Source organism: Aquila chrysaetos, chromosome 2, assembly GCF_900496995.4.
Source record: "Aquila chrysaetos chrysaetos chromosome 2, bAquChr1.4, whole genome shotgun sequence".
NCBI classification, from domain to species: domain Eukaryota; kingdom Metazoa; phylum Chordata; class Aves; order Accipitriformes; family Accipitridae; genus Aquila; species Aquila chrysaetos.
The window spans coordinates 36068620-36095093 of NC_044005.1; the positions used below are offsets into that span (position 1 = coordinate 36068620).

A 26474-nucleotide genomic window follows, 5' to 3' on the forward strand; every position below is an offset into this window, starting at 1 on the left:
TGAAGTGCAGACAATTTCAAAAGCCTGCTAGCTCACGCAATGAGGCATGCCACATACATTTTTATCAGCAAGGGAAGCTGCAGAGCCACCACGGTCATGTGGTGCCGCTCCCAAGTGACAAACCCCGTCCCCCGAGGCTGGGTCACATATGACCGCACCAGACATACCTACACTGCAGAGATCCCGTTCCTGTAGTCACACATGGAAACCTGAACTGAGCTTCTCTGCACTCGCAACGTGCCCAGTCTGTGAAATGGATTAAGATCCACCCACAAATAATAGAAAGGTATCTATATGTGTAAGAGGTTTCAGGATTGTGGCTTTGTAGATAACAAGACTGTTTCTAACTACATTCACGTGTAAACCTTTTGACAGTGAGATGTCAGTGCTATTTGTAAAAGTAACTGTAATGAAAATAGGAGTAATAAATGTGACCTTACTACTGCCACCTACAATAATGCTGCATGTTTGTGTCTGGTTTTCTCTAAAAGTTTGTCAGTAGACTATTCAGATCCGAAAATGGATGATAAAGAAGTTGTCTAAATCGAGCTCTGTTTGGTTTTTTTCTCCGTCATATTTACTAACCAGTCCTGACTTGTGAAAATGTACTTGGTGCGTTGGTTGAACTGCTTGCATAAGCCTATTTGATGGTATGCTCCCTTTACCGATTTGCTCTTCAATATGAGCTGGACTCAATAGCCATTAGAAGTCTTTGTATTTATTACAAAGGTAACAGGATCAGGCCGTATAGGAGAAATGCATGTCTAAGTCACACAGTGCCACTTTTTCTACCCAGTTAGAATTACTGATGCTTTATGAAAAAAAGAGGTTGCGTAGGTCAGTGGGTGGTTAGTGGGACTGCATTTCAAGAGGCCTGGATTCTATATTTAGCTTAGCCATTGACCTTCCTAGACAAGCTGTATCACTGATCTGTGCCTATTCTACCTAATAATACATGCTGCCTTGTTTATTTGGAGTCCAAGCTTTTCCTAATAGGTCCTGTCTCTTACTGGATTTACATAGTATCTAGCATAGGGAGGCTAAAATGCTAGCTAAGTCCAGCAGGCACATCTGTAATATAAATGTGTAAAAAGAAAAGGAAAGGGAAAAAAAGAAGTAACAAAAATAACAGTGAATATTCTTTTTCCTATACAATTATCTTTTCTACTGGAGGAAAAAAAAATAATTTGTATAAAGAAAATAGATTAAAGCAACTCCAAAGATGGAAAGAATGGAAAAACGAATTGGGGGAATATATTAAATAAATAAACCCACAAAATCATTATCTACTGTCCTTTAAACATTCAGTAGACAGAGAGCCTTTTACAGATGAAGGGTTTAGAGGAGCCCTGGACCACACAGCAGGAGAAAGACAGAGTTAGATACAGGGGCCAGATTTCCCATCCCAAGCACTGGGGTGTCATAACAACCCCACAACCCACTATGTAACTGATGCGTATAGGATGACTAGGGGGAAAACTGAGGAAGGAAAGTCTGTGCGTGCTCTTCAAAATAAGCTTGCTTAAAACCACATGTCAGGTTGTTGTTCCTAGGCCACAGAGTGCACTTTGATTACAGATATGCACAGCAGAGCCCTCCAGTGACATGTACATCACTATGCAGTCTGTGAAACTAAACAACAATGCCATCATGAATATTATCTACAGATCTTATTTCTTTGAACACTCTCACTGTCAGTATGTTAAAACACCTTACTTCTGCCTCACTGCACACAGGAAAACCCCATTCCATAAGAGAAACAGAGAATGGGGTAAAAGAGGGAATCTGTGGATTCTGTTCTCTGCTGTATTCCAGTGAAGTTATCCTTTGAATTGGCAGATGAAATTCAGTTATTGCTTGTTTTGTCCAATCCCAACTCTAGCCCTAGATACAGCACCACAGCCTTCAAAGCCTGCACTGAATTCCTAAAACTACATACATTCCATTGCAAAATGATCTAGTGATCATTGTATCTAGTGACACATTACATTTGTAAATTGTTTAAATTATAAAGCTATTGTGAAAGTAGTTTGAGACAACTGATCTGTAGTGACAAAAAAATACTTCTATAACATTTAAATCCTTTAGCACCCTTCAAACATTCCAAAAACCAAAGGACACTAATTGTGTAGGCATCGCTTTAAGCTTAAAAACCTTTTTATGCAAGAAATTAAGTCTTCATCAAGAAAATAACTGTTGAAATCTTAATATCTTTCAATGACAGCCACATTTGAAGAGCAATTTTATAGCATAATGATCATTGTTGCATAATTTGGACAGGCTTTTGTTCTCAGTTTAATTTCCCATACACAGCTTGCTTTACCGTCTCTCCTTCCCACACCGATTGAAAGGGAGAGATCAAAAGTCAGGAGAGAAAACATCAAGATTTAGGTCTGGAGTTAAACTTCTAAAGATTTCAGAACAGCTTCTCCTTCAGACATGCTATGGCAGATCTGACTAAAGCCTTGTGTGCCTCATATAAGACTTGGGCAGCTGCATTCCACCTGAGATCCCACTGCAGGCACAAGTCCAAAATAGCAAGTTTAAAACCCCCACTAAGCTTCCACCCAGGACTAGAAGTATCTAAACTTCCTGCTCTTTGATTTTCATATTCTCAAGGCATCTAGAATATGAACCTGCCCAGAAGATGCAGCAGAAGAAGGGGCATTTTTTTCCCCTTCTACTTTACCTCCTATCAAAGGTTGTCTGAAATCTAGAAATTAGTTGTTTAGTCTAAACCTTCCTCCAGTAATGATCTGGCAGGCTTCTTCAAAATAGGCCTATAGGACTGGGTAGACTATAAAATGGAGTTTCAGATTCTTGCTTTATTATCAGTGTAGCTGGAGGAGAGGTTTATACCCATCTTTTATACAATTTCATAACAGGTACAGCATTTGCCAAGAAATGCAATTTTCACTTTTTTGTGCCCAAGAGAGTCAAACACACATCATTCTCCCATTAGAAAACTGTCTAACTATCAGTTGTTACCCTTAGTACATAAATTACTGGATTGTGATACACAAGAGGTCAGACCAGACAATCTAAGAGTAATTTCTGGCTTTAAACTCTATGATAATCTATGAAAACTGATGTGTGGCCATAAATAAATACGGCATTTTACCTTTGAGTCACTACTTTCACAACATGATAACAGTTTGCTAAGGCAACAATGAAAAACTAAAATCTTGTCCTTCTGGAATATTTGTGACAAGTTCTGTGGCACAAGACATGATGCTTAGTGTCCCATCTAACTTTTGCCTTGGGGTCTGCCCAAGTCAATGCCTTTGTACTTTCAACTGACTGAGGATTTCAGAAGGTGAGCTGAGTCCTATACATAGTTTCTGAAGCACTTCTAATCTCAAGTATTCTATAGATGTGGAGTAATATAAGAGTAATCTTAATTTCCTTTCCATGTCCAGAATTATAGCACTCTGAAGCTTTTATTTCCTCCCCAGGAAGTTTTATTAACCCTTAAACTCTAGAAACATAGGACTTCAGAATGAATGCATTGTCTCAGTCATGCATTCTCAGCACGATTACTTCAGTGGCTCAAAAGCATATCTCTTCAGAGAAAAAAACGGTATTGGGTTTGCATGGCAAGGTTTTGGTAGTGGGGGGGTTACAGGGGTGGCTTCTGTGAGAAGCTGCTAGAAGCTTCCCCTGTGCCCGACAGAGCCAATGCCAGCCGGCTCCAAGACAGACCCACCACTGGCCAAGGCTGAGCCCATCAGTGACTGGTAGCGCCTCTGTGATAACATATTTAAGAAGGGAAAAAAAGTTGCTGGGGCACAGAAACAGCAGCCAGCTGAAAGGAGTGAGAACATGTGAGAGAAACAACCCTGCAGACACCCAGGTCAGTGAAGAAGGAGGGGGAGGAGAAGCTCCAGGCACCAGAGCAGAGATTCCCCTGCAGCCCGTGGGGAAGACCATGGTGAGGCAGGCTGTCCCCCTGCAGTCCATGGAGGTCCATGGTGGAGCAGATATCCACCTGCAGCCCGGGGAGGACCCCACACCAGAGCAGGTGGATGCATCTGAAGGAGGCTGTGACCCTGTGGGAAGCCTGCGCTGGAGCAGGCTCCTGGCAGGACCCGTGGCCCCATGGAGAGAGGAGCCCACACTGGAGCAGGAGCAGGAGCAGGTTTGCTGGCAGGACTTGTGACCCCATGGGGGGACCCACACTGGAGCAGTCTGTGCCTGAAGGACTGCAGCCCGTGGGAGGGACCCACGCTGGAGCAGGGGAAGAGTGAGGAGTCCTCCCCCTGAGGAGGAAGGAGCAGCAGAGACAACGTGTGATGAACTGACTGCAACCCCCATTCCCCATCCCCATGTGCTGCTGGGGGGGAGGAGGTAGAGAAAATCAGGAGTAAAGTTAAGCCCGGGAAGAAGGGAGGGGTGGGGGGAATGTGTTTTAAGATTTTTTTTTATTTCTCATTACCCTACTCTGATTTGATTGGAAATAAATTAAACAAATTTCCCCAGGTCGAGTCTGTTTTGCCCATGACGGTAATTGCCAAGTGATCTCTCCTGTCCTTATCTCGACCCACACGCTTTTTGTTATATTTTCTCTCCCCTGTCCAGCTAAGGCGGGGAGTGATAGAGCGGCTTTGGTGGGCACCTGGCATCCAGCCAGGGTCAATCCACCACAAAACCATACTGCCTTTGCTTCATTTTTCAAGCTAACTAGGCGATGCATCTGTACCTTTCTAACTGAAGTGGGAACTGGGAAGAGACATCTCTTGAACTATGGTGCACATATAACGGACATAGGACACTTGAAAGTCTTATGCAAAAGCAGAAAAACACACAACCCATCACTCTTTGCTGAGAGTGGATGGGAAATCATTTCTCCACATAGCAAATACTGACAAAATTGTTCAGTGACTCAACTCCATTAATAACTTCATAGAGCCTGGCATCTGCTTCCCTTACAGCTCAAGTCAGTGTCATGCAATTGTATTCTAAAATAGTGCTTACCCAAATAAACTGAATTCTTGACACAGAGAGTTTTTAAAAACTCGGATTTTGCTTTGGATAGAAAATTTCTGACCCTTCAATGAATTAACTATTTATTATTTCAAAATTAAAATATCCTACCAGAAACATTCCATAATCCTCTAAATGCAATCTCTACTTACCTAGAGTTGAGAAAAGGAAATTAAAATTCCTAATACCTGAGTATTACCCCTAAGTTCTAGGATTCACAAGATATTAGGGGGAGCCAGCTGATGAAAAAAATAAATTTGTCCTTTACCTACCAGGAAGTTTATGAAAGGGATGTGCTGAAAAAAAGAGCTCATATTAAGTAGAATTTAAAAAGAAAATGGAGGGTGAGAAGTGAGAGGAAGAGATGTTTTTTCTTCTGAGTGCCACTATAGACCCTTGATTCAGACTTGGTTAGAGGAAACTATTATGGTTTGGGTTTTTTTGTCTGATAGCAGCATTAAATCTATGGTACTGCATCCTTCTTCCCTTTTTGCCTTTTTTTTTTTTCCCCTTTGAAAGGGAAGTAATTACCATTTTACTCTGCCCTTAAGACCTTGCTTGAGACTGAATAAGGTATTGTTGTCCCTGCATTTAGAGAACAAGCAGACTTGCAATAGATGCCTTGAGAACTTGCTGAGGAAGTCTGCAATCTTTGCTGATGTGGGAAGAGGTGCAGCAGCAGCTAAGACCCAGATTTCCAAATAAACTTGTATCTCTGCAAGATATAAACAAACAAACACATTTCTATACATCAGTGGCAAGGTAACTGTCATTATCCTACTTATATCCCTAGACCAGGTTTGTAGATAATAGCTCTTGTAAGACCAACCGGTATAGGTGGGGAAAAAACAGATAAGCCTTGAAGCACTTCGGCTCTTTTTCAAGTCTAAAATAAAAATACCGGTTATAAAAGCTACCCCACTTCCCACACCCCATCCAGCCCTCCCCCTGCAAAAAAACCCCAACAACCCAAACAAACAAACCCCAAAACAAACAAACAAAAAACCATGCAAGACAAATGTTAGAATCAATTTTAAATTGTTATTAAATAAATCTGTCATGCCAGGATTTCAAACTGGTTTTGCTTTGTATATCTTGAACGTAAAAACCTAAACATAGAATTGCTATTCTGAACAGAAACAAAAGACTGCTATGTGTATCTTTGCTGAGAAATGGAGCACTCTAGGAAAATTGAATGAGGGTAAAAGATTATCCACCCTGCGGCTACTTATCCTGAATTATTAATATTGCCTAGGATGTCAACAAAGCACTGACTGTTTTTTCTATCTACTATAGGCTACTATTGATAGAACTACTGAAACTTCTAAGTTTTTTTTCTAGTATTGTTAAACAAAAGCATGCTTTCCAGGACAGTGGCTTAAATTCTGGGAAACCTTTCCTGGGCTTTTGGATGTATTTAGGTACTTGGGTCCTCGCCCGGATTCCCAGTTATCATACACGTATATTAAGGTGGAAATATGCATCATCAACTTCTGTGTTAGCTTTAGCCTCCTTTTACCTTTCAGTTTTCTGTTAAATAAACCTTACTTAAACTGGAGAATGCAACTTCTGCCTTTCCATTTTGACTCTTTTCTTTCCAGGTACCTCTGTTTTTTTTAATGTTACTACTAAGGTAGGAAGCAAACCAATTGCTTACTATATCTTTTAACTTCTAATGCAGTATTTGCAAGCTACTGAGGTGAATGTTACTAGTCTGCATTTATTATTTCCATCTTGAGCAGACCATCAGTTGCTCTGCCTTGCTTACATGTTGCTTAAGCTGTCCCACTGTCTATGTTGTCAATAAAATATAAATCTTATCCCTATTCTAAGTATGTTATGGCTGTATCAATCTATATTGTAACTCATTAAGTCAGCTGTGGTTTAAGCAGCAGATGTGAAAGTCCGTGTCTGTTAGATGGCTTGTTCAACTCTGCTTTTATTTTAAAGGCACATCTTGCAGCTTGATGTATAGATCAATGTTTTGGTTTTACCAGAGAATATTCTGCACTGAGTAACAGCTTAAAACATTGTCCTTGTTAGAGGTATCTTAACACCTTTATTTTAAATTCTGTGCTTTAGGGTTGAAAACCACAGGTGAAGATTGCACATCTAGTTATTAAATCATTCTATCCCAGGTAAATTGCCAGTTTCAGACCTTTCAACCACTCAAGCACAAGAACTGGAAGTGAGAGAAAACCAGAAAGGAGAGAACAGTCTTCCTACTAGTGTTGTTTAAGATAAAATGAAATGTATTATAAGTGCAAAATGTCATGCACAGTGTCAAGTATAAACTCTTAGCTTCAGCCATGCTTGAAAACATCAAGCACTTACAACAGAAAGTGTCTACATTGAGTTGAGTTGACCAGTGTGGTATCATCAGTAGCTAAGCTGCTTTGAATCAGAAGCACTCTTTAAATTTCACATGCTGGTTTCCAAGACAGAATCAAACAACAAATCTTGTTGTTACTTTCAGTCATTTTCTGATTCTTTATTTTCTAGCAGAGTTTCAGATGATGTGGTGAACTTGAAACCTGCTCACAGTTGATTGATTTATTCTAATTAGCATCTGAAAGTATCAGAAGTACTTTCTCCAGCCCCAAAGGAAAATAGGTAAAATGCTTCCTCAGTGCAATAAGCATGGAAGTTTAGTCACTGACTCAAGATACTAGCATTATATATGCTAGAATCTGCCTATGAAATCTTCAGGCTTTTCCAAAGTTTCACCTACGTAAATTAGAGATGCAGGTATCTTTTCCCTCACATGGTGATTCCTCCGTTCCTTCAAACATGTGGTCTTGCAGAGTAAATGGAGGAAAGGTATGCTGTATACTGCTGTTCTCCAAGAGCTGTCCCAAAATTTCATTAGAAAAACGTATTTGACTACAGCACTAGTGAATGTAAAAAACAAATTCAATTACTACTTTTCACAAAATCAAGTTTTAGAATATTTCTGACAAAATACTGATGATTCTTAGTGTGGAATATTCAAACTTGAATGAGTTAGCTTTGATAATCTGTCCCCACGAAATCTGTATATGGAGCGAGTTCAGATATAGAGTTAACAATTTATACAATTGATATTAAGGTTTTAAGATTGTCATATCTAATTTTCTGCAATAGCCCTTCAAAAACCTGAAGTGACAAGATGGTAAGTTGAGACCAAATTTGTAACCCAAATGAAACATGGGTTAAATGGAATTATTCTATCCTCAAACCATGGTTCAGAGGAAATTCATGTTGCATGTCAGTTTGGAAGACACTCTTTCTAACCATATTTTCTTACTTCAAATACACTTTAAATCCTCTTCTTTACTACTTTCTTGATCTGCAATTAGTTTTCATCAAGCTAGTCCAAGAGGTAGGGGATATAGTTACCCTTAAATGTCGAAGCTATTCAGAGTATCCAGGTTGTTTTGCTTCTGACATAATTCTGAATGGTTGCAAGTAGGGACACCACTGCATGAGACTGATCCCCCACAACACTTTCAGTCCTGGGCAAAATTGTTTACTGAAGACAAGACAAAGCAGCGGAGGGAGTGGGAGATGGAAAAGGGACATAAATAACATAAATGCAGGCTGAACAGCACAGAGAGATGACAAGTGGGAACTGGAGTAAATAATTCCTCATTAAGAGAGAAAGCCAGGAAGAGACAAGAATGAGTAAGGATGTTCAGAATAAACTGTACTAGTAGTCAGTCAGACTCTGAGGACATCAATGCATAAACGTCCCTTGTGCAGCTACTTTTCACAGTTTCTCCTGGATGGTATGGTCTGGCTTTCTGCCCTCGTGATCTTTCTTTTTCATGATCTGCCCTTATGATCTTTGTGCTCTCAGCTTGTTTGGTTGAAGAAGTAAGGCAAAAGCAGCCCTCGTATTGCCAGAATGTGGGATACTTACACTCTTTCCCACCAAATTCTGAGTTTGTTCAGGGAGGGGTACTTCAGAGTAAGGTCTGTTTTCCGTACTCCTCATGATGTTACTCTGGTTGTTGAAGTAGCTTGTTTCTGCTTCCTCTGGCCGAGTCTCTGGTTGGTTTGACCACTGAGTGTTGTGAGTGGTTGCTGAATTGAGACAATTAGTAAACATTTGACTTCTTTTTTAAAGCTCTCATTTCTGGAGTAGCTTCCAAAATTCACAGAATGCCATGCTAAATGTAGGTGCTCATGTGGCTTTTTTTTCTCCCAAAATGTAAACATATACTTCTATCTGGATAGTGCAAAAGAGTGTCTCTGTGTGTGTGTGTACAAATACATTTGTGTATTACATACTGGATGCAAAAAGGAGTGCAAGCCTGGCCCTCCTGATGATAAAAGACAGTTATGCCATTTACTTCATTCAGGACAGGATTTCACCCATAGCCTCTCAAAATTAGAATTATTTAAAATGCCAGAAGCTTGGCATGTCAATTCTTAGACAATTCTGTAGGGGAAAAAAGTAGCCAAATAGCTGTTTATTTTTTCTAATTCAATTTTGAAAGAGTGTAATAGATTTGAGTTGGGATGCTACAACTGGTTCCAAAATTAGATGCCTAGTTCTTATTTGCAAAGTGATTTTTCTGCTCCAGTCTCTACCTGTAAATAAAGCAGAAATATGTTAAAATAGTCACCCAAAGGATATTAAAATATTTAACAAATATTTTTGACAAAATTACTAGATAACACTGTGGCTTTAAATATCTTCTGCAAAATGTAAAAAGATTACCTCCATCGCTTTTTGGGGAAAAAAATACAGCACATGCTACCATCATGTGTTTTTTCTTATGTGAACACTGAATGGAAAATATCTGACATGAAAAGTTTTGATGAATTTATCAGATCATAGCTCCCTCTTGTGTAATTCACCATTACTACAGAAAACTAAGTTGGATTGCTTAAGATTGCTTAAACTAAATTCTATGATACCTATTTATTTTATTTCTTTACTTTTACTTTTCTCATCGGTGATATTTTAGGTTTTGGAATTTTGTATTTTCATGTAATTTCAGTGCCAAGACAGATAATAATACTTACAGTAAGGCTGCACTAAAACTACATTTAGAGGAATATTACTTTTGCTCAATGACATGATTTTGATGTCCATAATCAAAATCCTGGGGTTCTACTTAAGAAAATTCATGTCTAATCTGCTATTTATTATTGCTGCTAGGTCTTTCTTTCACATAACTTTCTAGGATTTTTTTTCTGTTTATATTTTGATGACTTTTGGAAAAACTCTAGCTATTCTCCTTTTGTTTTATTCTCTAGTTTTTGTGTCCATAGGTGTTCAGAGCACCATGACGTGGTTATTATCATTCTGTGTCTAAGCTTTGTGCTATTCTCTTTCTCTCAGTGAAGTAAGACTCACTTTAGAACTAGTACCAGGATATGTATAAAGGAAAAGCTGGGAAGCTTATTTAAGACTGCATTTCATTAATTTGACTGTTATTAACACTTGAAGAGTTACCTTTGGAGTAGAAACTAAAAAAAAAAAAAAAAAAAAGGCAGTTTTTCCTGTAACAACATAGTGCAAACCCCCAAATGACCCTCCTGGAAAAGGTGTATGAGAACATAGCACAGAATAGGTGAGCAAACCCAAATTGAGAAAGTACAAACAAACCTGGTGCTAATGGTTTAACTGCCATTTAAATTGCAAATTGTGGTTTTGTCCACAGTAAATGTTGAATAATCTTAGATGGATCTGCACAGACCAAAGCCAACGCAGGAGAAAGTAACATCAGTGACTGAAGTAGACGCAAAGATCCTTAATCTTTCTTCTATCCCAACATACACCACCGTTACAATCAAGTAAGGCCGAGATTGCGTATTCATTCCTCCTTGAAAAATTCAGTTTATTCACAAAACTGCGGTGGTTTACTATTTCAAATTGAAATTTATTTTCAAAGAAACCAACAAACACTTATTTTCAAGTAACCAACCGAACCAACCCCAACCTTGCTAACATTGGCCTGAAGCTTGCTGGGGAGGGGGGCGGCGAGGGGAAGGGAATGGTGTTGGGTTTTGTGTTTGAGAACACTCCCCCTTGCTGCGCCTGTTGTTCTACCCCGGCTGCTGGCTCATCCCGTCCCCCACTGCCCAGAGACCGGGCAGCCCCCCGCAGCGCCCGGCCTCTCGCCGACGCCAACCGGCCCCAGGAGCTCCCGGCAGACGCTGCCCGCCCGCTCCCGCCCTCCCGCGGTCGCCATCGCACCCCAGACTGAGGCCTGGCGGAGGGCCGTTAGGTAGCCAGGGCGATCGCCTGAAGGCGGCGGGCGGGGCCGTGGCAGCTGAGGCAGGCTGAGAGGCGGCGCGGGAAGCAGGCGCGGCCGGGCAGCCCCGGCGGGCCGTTGGGTGGCTGGGCCCTGATTTCGAACGGCTAAGCGGCCCAATCAGAGGCGCGGGCGGGGTAGGGCGCTGGGTTTGAGCCAGGCGGTAACCGGCGGTGCGGAGCGGAGCGGAGCGGGGCCGGGCCCGGCCCGGCGTCGGGAGGTCGCGATGGCGCTGAGCGGGGTCTGAGGGGCGGCTGCGGGGGTTGGGGAGCGAGAGGTCGGGGAGGCGGCGGGCGCTGGGATGGCGGAGCAGAGGCGGCGGCTGGTGCGGCTGGCGGTGCTGAAGGAGCTCCGGGCCTCTTACGGGATTAAAGTGAAGAGCGGGGGCTGCCTGGCGGCGGCCAAGCAGCCGGGAGCGGCGGCCGCGGAGGTAAGGGGGAGGGCGGTAACGCTGCGGTCCTCAGGGAGGGCACCCCCTCCCCTCCCCTCCCCTCCCTGGGCCGGGCCGGGCCGGGCTCCGCCGCGGCGGGGCGGGGGAGCACGGCGGCTGCCGCCGCTGCGGGAGCCGGTCCTCTGTCCCCGACGAGGCCGGGTGGCCACCCAGCCTGGCATCGCTGACGCGGCCGTAGCGCCGTTGTTGCTGCTGCCAGCCCCTGGCAGGGCATCACCTCCCCTCGTGGGGAAGCGTCGTGATCCCTGCAGTGGGGGAAGTCGTGTGTCCCGTCCCCCCCCCGCCCCTTCCCTCAGCGAGGAAGGGCTCCAGACGGTCGTCAGGACAGCCGTGCCGTGATTTAGTGCGGTAACGGTTTAGCGACGCTGAATTCCCCCCGCCTCCCGCCCGTTTAGGACCCGAGTGTTGCGAGGCAGACCAGATGGTGAATGAGATGTGTTCCTCTTCTTGTTAATGCGGTTGGTACTCTCTCTGACGCGCATGCGTGCCGCTGGTCTAGGCAAGAGCTTTTTACGCTTTACTCTGCTTAATGTCACTTACTACGGAATTTAAATCTTAGTCATCGTATTATTTCTTGGAATACGTAGCTACTGTGTAGTTTCTAAAGGCATTGTGTCTTTTATTTTACTTGATTCCTTGGAGTTTTGGTTTGAAGGGCTCTATTTGCGTGGTTTCTTAGTACAAGGCGTGGCGATGGGTGTTTTGGTACAGACAGATCTGGTCTTGATTTGCCTGTGCTCTGAGGAATGAAATCTGTCCTGTTACCTTAAATACCTACTTTGAATTTGTTGAAGGAAAAAAGTGTGTTTTCTGTCTCATGACTCTTCTTTAAAACTGAAGTATCCTAATGAATGCCAGTTTATACAGCATTGAAGTCCACTTCGGAGCGCTGATCTTCTAGTAGACTCTAATTTATAAAGCATGGGCCACTATCACGTCCTAAACAAGATCCCTCTGAAACTGATATGGCACAGAACTGAGCATTCTCAGAATGAGCTTTCTGTAAGGCTGAGAAGGTATTGCAAAATGCTGCAGTAACCTTTGGTCAATATAAGCCAAAGAAGTTGCAAAAACACGTGCTTTAGTTGGGTGGTTTGGAGGGGGAGAGAGCAAAAGTAAAGTTAGAATTCGTTTCTTCTCCCTTGCTAATATCAAGCATATGGTTCTAGACTTTTTTTCCCCCATTTGAAGGGAGGGTAATAAGAACTGTGAATAATATATGTATGTCATAATAAAAGATCCCTATATAGCTGTCTGTAGTGCTTAAATTTTATACAAGGAAGAAAACATATATTTAAATAACAACTGAGCAAGGTAGGGAAAAGTATAGAATAACATTTGTTTTGCTAGGGGGGATTCTATTTCTATTGTAAGGCTACAAACATAACTTTATTTTGAGAACTTAAACTACAACTTCTGATATTTCGAACAAAACCCATTAAAGTGAGGATATCAGTTATGAATTTTAAATGTTGAATTACAAGCCACTGGAATTCTCTATTACATAATCTTGTAAATACAGAAAAACATTGTATCTTGGAGTTAATTTTTGTGTGTGTGCTTTTAGTAGCAACCTGGAATACAATGACAAATGTGTTGCTTCTGTTTCCTTAGCATGTTATGTTTGTTTTCTGTAGGACAGATAGGCCCAAGGTGGCCTAATGGGTTAGTTATTGATTAACTATTTTCCCAACGTGCTCAGCACTTTGAATTTCAGGTATACGTGACCAAGAGTTTGCATTCATCTCTGATAAGTTGGGCATGATCCCAATCCTCTTCTGGTTGGGGAGGGGTTGGCTTGAATGTTCTGTAAATATAAAGTTGTTACATTGCAATGTGGGGTTTTATAACTGAAACAACTGTGCGGTAACATCGGATTTTAAAAAAAATGCTGTAGGTGAGCATCAGTAGTAATGACTGAAGAAATTGCTTGTTTTCTAATATGTAACAGATACTCTGATTTCTTGCTATAAGGCAATAGAGTTATAACAGGTTTTTAAATACAAATGCTAAATAAGAGAGTTCAGAACAGTTTTCTAGACTTTCCTGTTGAGTTTAATCCTCCCTGAAATAGCAATCTTGTGTGCCTCAGGTGAAGAAAAAATTACTTTAAAAAAAAAAAAAAAAGGTTATTTCAAATGTGTTGTGTTGATTTTTAAGAAAAATAGCATTTAGTCAATTTGAAAAGGTAAGGTGAGATTCCAGAACAGTCTGTTTAATATCCTTGCTGATTGGGGGGCCTTATAGGAAAACTGACTCCTTGTAAAATAAAAAGTGCAAAACATACTGCAGAAAACCTTTCTATTCTTTCACAGTAATCTAGGGTGTTACCTGAAACTAGAATCAGCATAGGCTCAGATATCTAGAGATGATAGTGCTTTTCCTGACAATACCTCTTATCTCTTTTGTCTGAAAGACTTTGGTTTTTGTCTTAACTACCCTTCTGTTTGTACTTTGTGGAATATGTGCTTTTCTGTGATATTTAGTTGGTAATCCTATCAACTTTTGAATAACACTAACTGAATTTTGTATTTTAGGGTAAAATCTTTGGAATACCTTTTCATGCATTACCACAATCACTTGTGCCAGAATACGGTTATATTCCGAGGTAAGTTAACACTGTATATTTAGATTTATGCTTACTTTGCTCTCTTTATAGTATTGAACTCTTGTCAGAAGAGGGAACATAATATTTATTCCAGGCCTGCTAAAGCTTATGGGCAATACAAGAATAGCTTCAGTTGGGGAAGGAGGGATGCAGAAGTTTGATGGGGAATTCAGCACCACAGCTATCATTCAGTTGTATTTCTTTATGCTTCTTGTCATTGGGGAAAACGATCCTATATATTAAGTTTTATCTATTTATCATGAAATAGTTTTTCTGGAAAAAACAAGCTTTATTCTGAGTGTCAGAAGTATGTTACTGTTCTTTCCTCAGCTTTCTTGTTGATACTTGTGAATATCTGGAAGAACATGTTCATACCGAGGGACTCTTCAGAAAGTCTGGATCTCTTGTTCGTTTAAAAGCTTTAAAGGTATTCTCTAAAGCCTCTCTTTTTTCTTTTTTTTTTTTTTTTTTAATAAGCTGCATTTCACTTTATCATCTGCATGTTTCAGTTTTTGGACTTTTTCAGTAATGTTTAAGTTTTAATATTAGAAGTAGACTGGTAACATTACCTGCTGTAGAAATGAGAGGCAATCTACTCCAGAAACTGGCATACTTCACTTCCCCCCCCCGGGAAAATTTTCAGCTTTTCAGATGGAGAGAATACACTTGTAACTGAACAAACTTGTTAGCAGTTATGCACCCTGGATACTGTGAGGGTATTTGTTTAGCAATTTTCTTCCAGAAGGATGTGTACATGGGAAACGTATATTAACACATGTGGTCTGACAACATTATTTGTGTCTCTTTGTAGGTACTGTAGTTAAGTAAAACATTACAAGGTTGAAACTAAAAATGGGGAAGATGTGACAGTCTTTTCTGCTACAGGCTAGAGGATTAATGCCTCAACTTAGAAATCTGATGGTATATTGAAGACTTCAAATCATGTTTCTTGTGAACAATTTCAGAGTAAATTGGATCAAGGTGAAAACTGCATCTCAGCTGCACTGCCATGTGATGTTGCAGGGCTTCTTAAACAGTTCTTTAGAGAGCTGCCAGAACCCATCCTTCCACCTCACCTGCAGGAAGGCCTTTTCAAAGCTCAGCAGCTAGGAAATGAGAAGAAAACTGCTACCATGTTGCTGTTGTGTTTGATGGCGGACAGAACAATTGAAGCTTTGAGATACTTCTTCAGCTTTCTGAGAACTGTGTCCCTAAGGTCAGTGTGAAGAGAGTACTTGTAAACAGCTCCCAGTTCCTTTAATGACTTCTCTTTCCAGGCAACCACTGTAACTGAGTGGTTTGTGACTTTAAACTTTATCTGTAGTCATTTACTAGAATTCAGTCATGGTCTTTACTTTCATAAATTCAAAGTGTTTTCTTTATGAAACCTTATTTTGCTGGAGACTTGATTTTGTTCCATTCTTTCATAGCTGTATTCCTCATTCTTTTTTGGAAAGTAAAAGGAGTGATTGATAAAATTAACACAATCTGATACCTTGCATTCCCCAAAACTGTCAGGGGTCTATAACCTCTTGATTTCAATAACATAGTCATGCCGTTACCTAGCCTGGGGTGCATAAGTCTACACATTAATCTCAACATGTGAGCACTCAAGTGAATGACTCCAATTTTTGGTGGGTTTTGGTTTGTTTTTTTTTTTCTCCCCCAACTGCATTTGTCTTATTTGGTCTTTTGTCTCTCCACTGCTTATGTCCTGATAATTTCTGTAATATAACCTTTTCTTGTTAAGATCCAATGAAAACAGAATGGATAGCAGTAATCTGGCAGTGATTTTTGCTCCCAACCTCTTGCACTCGAATGAAAATGAAAAGATGTCAGCCAGTACAGAAAAAAAAATTCGTTTGCAAGCTGCTGTTGTGCAAACACTTATCGACCATGCAGCGGAAATCGGTAAGATGATAAATGTTTATCAAAATGTCTTGTTGCACATACTTGTATACAGCTTTTCTTTTCAACTTATTTAAATAACTTTAAAAAATGTATATATTTCTCAACTAATTCAGGACAAGTACCAGAATTTATCTTGGAAAAGATTCCTGCAATGTTAGGTGTTGATGCCTTTCAATCTACTCCCTCACTGTGGGGCCATGAAGACAGTGAAAATGAATCTCCCAGTGAATGTAAGAAGAGGAGGCACCGAAGTGTTGGGGGTAGGTATGTTGTATGAAAATTTGGGCAACTAAAATAGAATTATTTTGAGACTTCAGGTATGCTGATCCTAAGCACTTGCTTCTTCCACAAGCAGAATAGATGCCTGTGAAATTTGTTGGGTTTGATTTGCGAAATCTATGTAAGACTTCAGTAATTGCATCACTTTATTGTATATTTACTCTGAGTTTGTTCTAGTGTGTCTGTTGCCTACCAAAGAAGCTATTTTGCTTTTGTTTGGATTTGTGAAGCCAGATTAATGTTCCAGCTTTTTGTTGAGTCAACTTCAGATCCTGTTGCAGAACACTGATAAAGATTTTTTTTTTTGCTAGTTTTGAAATTATACTTGGTCACTCAAAGATATTGCATACTTTAAGTCAGGTCATGAGAAGGCAAGGATATAAATGGCATGTGTGGTTTGAAGTGTAACTCTGAACTGGATATTACAGGATACTGCGTGCTCTGATATCATGGATCTGGTTTGGGTTTTTTCCAGTTCAGCTATTCAATAGTTTGTTTTGCCAAATACGGACAATCAAATGGTATATTCTCTGTTCTTCTGCATTATCTTTGAGGAAATACTATGGAATATGTATGCTTGACTTGATTCAAATCCACTGTAACACTGATCTTGTATGTATTGCTATAAAAATATGAGTATTTATTTAGCTCATGTACCTGGAATATTAAACCTGACAGCAATTGAAATGAAGGCTTTATTATTGTATATGTTTAGCTAAGGCATGGGGTTTTTTTGTGTAATATGCTTTTTCCACTCTGAAGAAGGGAGATCATCCTGGGGTTGCAAAGTGATAAATGTTTGAATATTAAAATTTTGAGGAGAAGCAGTTAGAATTTGTTAATGCTGTGGAAAAGGTTCTGGAGGTAGGCAGCTTCTACTCTTTCTCCAGATGTAGTAAACATAGTATTACTACACTTCATCTGTTTTCAAAGATGAGTGTTTAAAAACTACCTGATATCTACCACACACCATAAAAGAAGTACTGTAAGCTTGTAGTTTGCTAAGCTTTGCTATGAACGCGTGGAAATACAACTGTAGGTAGCAATAGCACTTAATAAAAATACTTCCATTTTACACTTTTTAAAAGCAGGAAAAACAGTAAAAGTTCATGCATATACTCTGCTGGGTTTAATTTTTGCCTTTTAAAAAAAAAAAAAACCAAACACCACCACCCCAAACCAAAACCACATAGTTCACAGAAAGGTTGTACATTATTTCTTTGCAAGAGCAAAATTTCATACTTCTATTTGGAGCCTAACTTGAAAGCTCTAACTGCTTTTTAACTTCAAGATGACTGTCCAGTAAAGTGAGAAAGTCTGTGAGACTTTCTGTGAGAGAGACTTCATGGACACCTTCTAGACTTGCCTACAAGAAATCAGAAGGCATATAATTTTATAATGACCAGTAGAATTTTCTACAAGAAACTTCTGTTGTCTGTGCATGAATTTTTTTTTTTTTTTTTTTTTTAAGGAAAATAGCATTTTTCAGCTATTGTGAAAGCAACAAAAACTATGTTGGTGAGAAGATCTGGACTACAGTTTTCTTTATGTAAAACAACCATTTAAACTGATTTGCTTTATTTCTCTCTGAAAGAATAAAAGTTAAACTTGAGTTGAAAATAGAGCAAGACAAACTTCCTATTTAAATTTGATTGCTTGGTGTCTTGCATTTCAGATATTGTTAGTGGAGCATTGAATAAAGCTAAATCTAACAGAACACCCTCCACTACACCACAACAAGACAGAAGCGGTAGGTATTTGGTGTATTTGTACTAAATAAAGCCCACGCAGTCTCTTCTGGATTTGTCAACTATATTCCACAAATTTTTTTAACTGAAGAACTAGAACTTAGTTGAAGTGATTACATTTAAGTTGTTTAAAACTTTGAATATAGCTACATATTTATTGAGGATACTGCATTTACTGTAGTTCTTGGAGCAGCTACAATCACTGCAGCAGCGGGCTGTGCGGTTCTAGGATTACACAACTGAACTTGTGCTTTTTATCTAATGCATGCTAAGGCTTCAGTGCAGTAGTGCAGCATTTGATCTTGGGAATAAATTTGCCAGGACTGAAATTCTCTCACTCGTACTCTGTCTCTTAAACTTACAGAAGATGACTATACTTTATTTTTTTTCCTCCTAATACCTATATTATTTTATTAATGTATGGGTTTGGATTTTCCTTTCTGGTATTCTAACTTGCGAAAAAAACAAACCCTGAGCTATACTGATTGTCTTGCCTGCCTGTTCAAAATGCATGCACTTTGGCTAAGCTTTTACAACTTTCTTTCAGAGTTTAAGAAAAAACAACTGTTTATATTTTAGTAAACTCAACCTTTTAAGCTGTTATTGCAAATTTGGTTTTCTGAATTTCAGTCCTTTCAGCGGTGACTCCAGTGGTTCTTACTCCAAGTACCAAGCGTAAACTTCCAACTGATTGCTCTCAGGGCTTGTCCAGCAAGAAGAGACGATCTTTTAAGCATAGTTTTGCTTTTGAGTTGTTGCCAAGTAGCATTTTTAACAGCAGCTCAACACCAGCATCAGGTACAGTGCCTTCATTTTTGACTTGCTGCTTGAAGTGGTTGTTTGTGGCTTTTAATTTAAATGTACAATCTTCTGTTCTTGTCAGGCAGTCATTGATAATCTTCACTTAACAGTGTTCCTTGCACTACTTTCCTGTCTTACCAAGTAGTCTGTTTATGTTCTTCAGTGACTGTCATGTTACATGGATTGAGCAAAAGCAAAATTCTGTTTCTTGTTTTCTGTTTTATTTATCTCTCAAATCTGCAATCCTGATGCCCTTTTATCTTTTTCAGTTCCTCTGTATCACCTAGGTTATACTCATATTTCTGTCTTAGCACACAAATCCATGAAGACTGCCTATGCTTCCAACCTTTTGAAAGTTGTAGCCTTCTTCTGTCTCCTAAATACTTAAATAGCTGGTCTTGGCTCTATGTGAAATGTAATTGTTGCTATTATAAAGGTTCTTTCTTGAATCCAATCACCTCTTGTTTTCTCTAGATGTTAAATAATCTCAAAATTTTACAGAAAAAGTTTTACTTTTGTTTAACAGTGCTTTAATATCACTTCATTCTACTAGAGTGCTTCCAAATGTCAGGCTCTTCTGCAAATTCTATTTTATTTCTGTTTGGTTCCTTAATGTGCTGCCAGCTGAAGTTAGAGTAAAAACAAATTTCTAGATTGGCTATGTTTGTTTTCCCTGAAGATCAATTTTTTTTTTACCTCAATTGAGTGGTATAAAACTTCTTGCTTTTGTTTATTAAATCATTTCCTGCTCACCATGAAATTCTTTTTTCTATGGATAAGCAAACAAAAGCAATGACATTTTCTAAAGATAGTAGTAATGCATCTGTTTCATGAAAAAGTTTAGTAGTAGAATAGCATCTCTTTCATTTATTGTTGCTTTACCTGATCTGGCTAGGTGTGTTTAAAAAAAAAAAAAAAAAAAAAATGCATACTGCAAATAATATTAAGACTGAATCTAATTTTTCGTAAGCTCTTAAATTTGAGGAACTGATCTGATGATAGCAATGTGGAAACTTAATTGACATATTGATATCAGTAGCATGCAATTAATTGCAATCCAGCCGCTTCTATGGATGCTACAAGCAACAGCTTCATTTAATATTAAGTAAAAGTGGCAGTCAAAGTAATTTCAAGCCAGCATTCCACAAAATAAGCAAACAAATCTGTGCTGTTTAAAAACCTATTCTTTATTGTATTAACTGTTAAATCTTTATCTGAAAAAAATGTGGCTATTTTAAGATCATGTAAATATGATTTTGTTCCTGTAGTTCAGTTTGATGCAAGCCCTTGTGTGTCTCTTGAGTCGTCACAAACCTCACTGTCTCCTTCAGCCGGTGGTGAAAATCATCTGTTTAGTACAGGGAACAGAAGAAGTAAAAGACATGCAAGCAAAAAATTATACAGGTAATTCGCCTTAACTCTCAGAAACTAAAGATAAATGGGAAAGGTAGGTCTAGACCCCTTGACTAATGATGTGTAAAATCTCAGTCTCTTTAAAATCATCTTTTTTTGGTGTTCAAAACATACCGAATTTTTATAGTAATCTTAAAATCACCAGATCTTCCAATGTGGCAAAATGGAGCCAATAGAAGAAGTAAAACTAATGGAAATAACCATAAATAAGCATCAGGATGTTTTCATTGCCCTCCTAAAGAGTTTTTTATGTGTCACTTCTTCCCCTCTGTCCTCTCAGGGCTGAATCAGGAAAGACAGGTTGTTTTTCACCAAAGATAAGCCGAAAAGAAATGGTTCGTAGGTCATTACGCTTGAAGTTTGGTTTGGGGAAAAGCAACAGAGAAATAGTAAGTATTCTGCTTATAACCCAGTCTTCTTGTTACTCTGCAAATTTGAATCCTAAGTTTTGGGCATTGCTTTTCAGTAGCAGGAAGGACTTATTTGGTAATGGAGGGATCACAGCATGGCTGGACCTGCTATCAAGTACAAGAATCCCTAGGTTTATTTTCATAGCAGTAACTGATCAGCTTGTACTGGGTTCAGCTGGGCTGGGACAAGAGGCTGGGGGAGGGGACAGCTGGGACAGCTGATGTGAATTGACCAAGGAGCTATTCCATCCCATATAATGTCATGCTCACCAGTAAAACTGGGATGGGGGAGTTTTTGCAAAGTAGCCACTACTCAGGGGCTGGCTTGGCATCGGTCTACTTGTTTTAAGTGATGGCTTTTGCATCACTTGTGGGTTTGGGTTCTTTTGTTGTTCCCCAGCCCCCTCCTTTTTTGCCTTTCCAATTCTCCCTCATCCTGCTGGGGAGTTGGGGGAGTGACCAAGAAGGTGGATGGGAGCTTACCTGCCAGCTGGGGTCAACCCACCACACTCATGATCAGCAGGTCTCACAGTTCCTGAATTTCTGATATTACAGAGCCTATGCACAGAATCACTATGTTCAGAGTGTGGTTAAGCCTACCTTACTGCAGGTGGGTTGTTCCCTACCTACAAAGAATCGAGGCAAGGTGAAGTATGGCCAAGAAAAGCCTGCCATGGCTAATTTGCGTAGCCTTTTCCTGGAGGTTCCTCTGTAAATCAGTTTCCGAATTACAAGTTTATATGAAAGTAATTATCACCTTTTGTTTGTTCAAGAATATTGTATCAGGATGTGCGGTTGGTAATAGATCTGAAAATATTGGAAGGCGTCTTGCAAGTCAGCAAGGTTTGGAAAGCAGAACTGAATGTGCAAAACGAGATGCATTCTTCAGCCCATGTGTCAATGAAAAATTCCCTAAGAAAGGTAAGTATCTAACAGAATATATTGGATGGGGAAAACTTTTGCTTTATCCATAAAGATATAAAAGCAATTGGATTAAAAGTGCTTCTAGCCAGTAGGACAAAAGTTACTTACCTGAATGTTAGCGGCTCCTGGGGAAAAAGAATTGGTTTAGGACAGGGTCGTGTTTCTAGTGTATTTTAGTAGCTGTCTTTTGTTAGTTAAACAAAATGAGATACAGGATTTCAGTTTTTAATATTACAACTTTTTTTCACATTTCTGAAATTTGAGGGAGTCGTCTTTAAATTCAGTGCTGCTTTGATAATTAGGCTTTTTTAGAAGTAATTTTGCCTGTAATGATCATTAAAATCACAAGATTTTATTCTTAAACACTGTGATATTTATTTTTAAGGTTCAAAGAATGTGAGCAAGTCAGAAGAAAACTTGCTAACTCCAAAATGTCACAATAAAGTAGTTCACCGAATGTCATGGAGTAGTCCTACTGTTAGAGATTCTCAGGTGATCAGCAGGAATGAGGGAATTCTGCTGGGACACTCTGAAACGGGAATCGGTTCTTCTTTGATATTTGGAAAGCCACCAGTTGTTCCAGATGAATTCAAATCCACAACTGTAAGCAAACAAGACAACAGCTTAGAATTTTTGCTTTGTGAAGAGGAAAGTAATTCAACTGCAGAAACATTACTGAAAGTTAAGCAAGCCTTCTCTGCATCTGGAAGTAATCTTCACAATTTGATAGGTGATACAAAACCTCCTTTCTCAGATGTAGCAGGTGAAACATTAAATGAAACTCTGTGTCTCACAGGGCTCAGTCCAAAGAAAGAATTGTTAGCTGAAGAAGTTTCTGAAAACCTAGCAAATGCAAAATCCAGGGAGCTGTTGCACCAAGTTAATCAATCTTATGCTATTGATAAACAGCAATCAAAAAAAGATGAAATTAAAGTTTTGGAGAAAAGAAACTTCAAAACTTCTATTGAGATTGAACTTCATGTCCCAAAACCAGGTATAAAAAAAGTAACAGAACTTCCTGTGCCTCAAGTACTAGCCAGGGAAGACAAGTTGACAGTTCAGAACAGTTCATCAAAAGATGACTTAAACAAATTAGATTCCTTTGGAAGAAAAGAGGAAATAGAATTAACACACTCACAAACAGCTGAAAACTGTGTGGTAAAATGCTGTAATTTGGAAGAAGATACCGCTAAACTTTCTGTGGCAGGACAGCTTCCTACTTTGCAGTTGCCTAAATCACAAAATGAGATAGGCAACCAATACTTGCAAGCTAAAAATTCTGATAAAACTTTAACTAAAACATCAACTGTTTCTGACCATGGAAAGGTTTCTGACCACATACAGTGGTTTAACAAGCTTTCATTAAATGATCCAAGTTCTGCAAGCAAAACTAAACCACCTCTTAAGTTTCAACGTACTCCTGTTAGACAGTCTGTAAGAAGAATGAATTCCTTATTGGAGGCTAACAGACGATCTGTAAGTTCTCAACTGCTTAAAGCAAGTGATGTTGGTTCACCACTTGTTAAATCTTTGAGCTATGATTCTGCACTATTCTCCTGCACGGAAAAGCCCTCAAAGAATTCTGTGGCTTTGCCACTCAGAAGTGAAAGTACATACGACCAAGTTTCTGTATCTTGTAAGCGGCTAGACTTAACATCTAAATCATGTTGCAGGCCATTAAATCCGTCAGACAAGCCTGATGTTTCTGTCAGAACTGCTGGAATCCATGAACAGAAAGCGACTGTTCATCCATCAAAGTCTGTTCTAGAAGATCTAACCAATCATGAAACAGTAAAATCCAGTTTAAAAGTTAATGCAAATATAAATATTCCGGGTGCTGCCCCAGAAAAATCTACAATCACAAGAAGTGCTCCAGGAAAAGAAAGAATTCGTTACAGAGGCTCTCCAAAGAATCCAATATCTAAAGTGAAACTGCTACCAACTGCAAAACCAGTAGACTTATAAGATCAAATATGACGGCTAAATGGGCTTATTGTAACCTGGTTAACCTTTGGAAAATTGAAATTTGTATGATTTTTTTTTTTTTTAGCTCTAATTATTTGTGGGTTTTGATTTATTTTTTTAACTGTATGAGTCATGGACTTGTACAAATAACAGTTTGTTTTATGTCAAGGTTTTCTTCATTTACTGAAACTCTTGTAAATGCTAGTCAGTTCATCCAAGTGAATTTGACTTCTAAACCAAAAATAACCAGTTTTTACAAATGTTTGTGTTAGGTCCCGTATTTGATTATCTCAGCTTCTAAAAGCACGCTGCATCTCCCAAAACAATTTTTGCAGTATTTAGGCTAAGTACCAAGTTGGTGGTTTGTTTTTTTTTTTAAAGAAAAAAATCAATTCTCAGACATTTTAAACAAAACTAACAGACATGTGAAAGAAAATGTCTTGATGCTGAGTATTGGTAGTTAAATTTATTTACTACTTAGTTTTAAGTGTATTGTAGCGTTACTTTGATATTTAAGTTGGAGCTCTACACCAGCTCTACTTCTTTTGAGACAATGGTTTTGATTTATGTTGGAGTAAATTTGGAGCATATTTTCCTTGTTGAGTAGGTAAATGAATTCTATTTTGACGTGTACACACACACTGGAGAATTATTAGAACACAGAAAATAAATGTGCAGTTTATTCAAGAAGTGAAAAGTCTTAAAACTTCATGCAGCAATGTCTTCTGCAGTAGGTACCAAGTATTTTCAGTTGTGAGCAGTAAAATGTTTTATCTTAATATGAAAGGAGGGTTTTAACTTATTTTTAGAGCAACAGAATAGTGTTAATTACATGTGCAGAAGCAGGTTTTAGATGCTGATAATGTTGCAAGAGATGAATGTAAGAAGCCATAGTGTGTTAAAAGTTGACTTGCACAAGCAAATGTTTACGTCTTTTGGAATCAAAACTGTTTATGTCTGTCATCAGTTGTAGCATTATTTAAGAGTAAACACTTAAAACTGTTCATTAGCTTTCTGTATGTGCGAATTGCTTATTGGCAAAATGTAAGAGCTGAAAGCACTGGATACTTTTGGTTTTAATAAAACCATTGGTTTAGTCCCTTTTCTGAGCCTGTTCTTCTATAATGACTTAGAAATTTAGATTATGTTGTCATATGCAGACTGCGGACATCAGAAATGAGTAAGTCTGAAAATACTGATGTCAGAAGTGATTCTGTTCTGGCTCTCCTTTTTGTTCATCTTTGATACATGTTGGTGATTCTCACAACTAGCAAAAGGCATGGTGCAATGTAATTTAGCAGGAGTAGGCTTCTAAACTTATTGAGTGATACGTTAATGAAAGGAATAGTTCCGCTTGCTTTCTGTTCCCTGCCTCCTTCCCCACAACCCACCACCTCACTAGCTGAATTGGTTCAGCTCAGCGGTCTGGTGGAAACCTCCAGCCCCCATCAGTCCAGCTGAGCTGCCTCACTCTGTTGCTACATTATTGTTAAGCTCTAACACTAGGCAAAGAGCTGTTAGTGGATCTTAACAGGATTGCTTGGTGATGTGGTTAAGTAGTGGAAGCTTCAGTTTCATGAAATAAGAGAGCCAACGTTAACGGGTCATCACCACCCAAAGAGGAAGCTGCTTCTCCCTACTCTCGGTGATGTGCTCCTACCCTCTGCCTTTAGCTGGTGCTGGCAGATCCCTCAGTAGGCTGAATGTAGGCACGATAGCGCCGTGTTTTGTACCATTTCACTGAGGTAAATAAGACTCCTCAGCAAAGGAACTGCCAGCAGTCATAGCTGATGCAAGGATGTAGGAGATGGAATAGGACAGAAGGAGATACAGGCAATGTCATGAGGAAGAAAATGAGATCTGACTCCTTCTGTAATTGTCACATCAATTTGTGTTTGAAAGAGCAAGACTTGAGATTTTTTTCCTGTTAATATGTACAAAATATTTTGAATGCTAAGGTAGCTTTGACAATGTGTCGTGGATGGAGCAGTAAACTATTTTTGATCATCGATGCAAGGCAGTCTTGAAGCAGTAGACTTAAATGTCAGACAGGGAGATTTTGGTAGGGGCCTGACAAACAAACCCTTAAACACCTGGAAAGATTGTCAAAGAAAGTTCTAGGCTCTGTTTTCAGAGGTTTTACAGAACAGTCTAGGCACACATCCATTTACGTAAAGTTGATCATGTTTTGGAGAAAGATTAGAAACACTAGATGACCAATCCTGCAAGTTAGATATGTATAATGTACTAGACTAGCGAAAAGAGAGACTAATCTACATTTGAAAGTGCAGTTCCTGGATCTGTTGTGGTTTATGGGGTATAATTTCAGAGCTTTTCTGTAGATATCCTAAAATGGAACATGTCACATTCATGTCAGTAGCAGTGAAGACGAGTTACATAAAACAGCCTTTAGAAATTACCGTTTTGCCGAGTGCTATTAAATGATAGACTTAATTTAGCAAGATCCTTTTATAGTTGTCTTTTTGTTAACCTCGGCTATGGATGAGGTACATAAATTTGTTTAACGGGGAGACCTTTACCTGCAAGCTCTTAGAGGCGGTTGCCATGTTGTTACCTTGTAAACCTGCAGGTAGGTAATACTATCATTCCGTAAGTAAACCGTTGATCATATTATTCTGGGGAGAGAAGTCGCAGCAGGAAGACGGACACAATCCTACGAATGCGTAGTATCTTATTTCTGTAACCGTTAAGCCATCAGCAACCTTCACTTTA

The 26474-nt window shown here is 39.3% G+C and overlaps 1 protein-coding gene across 4 annotated transcripts in view; it reads left to right on the top strand.

The window, feature by feature from the left end:
* Positions 1-11363: 11363 nt before the first annotated feature.
* Positions 11364-26474, top strand: part of LOC115353514 (neuroendocrine protein 7B2) — a 47375-nt gene continuing 32264 nt past the window's right edge. Inside the window, exons 1-12 of one of the 4 annotated variants that reach the window (XM_030043047.2) lie at positions 11364-11661; positions 14220-14290; positions 14621-14717; positions 15256-15506; positions 16041-16201; positions 16315-16461; positions 18156-18230; positions 18859-19026; positions 20298-20433; positions 20723-20831; positions 21626-21773; positions 22162-24845. In XM_030043047.2, coding sequence (XP_029898907.1) covers positions 11533-11661; positions 14220-14290; positions 14621-14717; positions 15256-15506; positions 16041-16201; positions 16315-16461; positions 18156-18230; positions 18859-19026; positions 20298-20433; positions 20723-20831; positions 21626-21773; positions 22162-23741 — 3072 coding nt within the window. In that variant the 5' untranslated portion in view covers positions 11364-11532 and the 3' untranslated portion in view covers positions 23742-24845. Of the gene's footprint in view, positions 11662-14219; positions 14291-14620; positions 14718-15255; positions 15507-16040; positions 16202-16314; positions 16462-18155; positions 18231-18858; positions 19027-20297; positions 20434-20722; positions 20832-21625; positions 21774-22161; positions 24846-26361; positions 26422-26474 lie in introns of those variants that run through there. The other 3 variants (XM_030043057.2, XM_030043094.2, XM_030043072.2) reach the window with 3 other exon arrangements.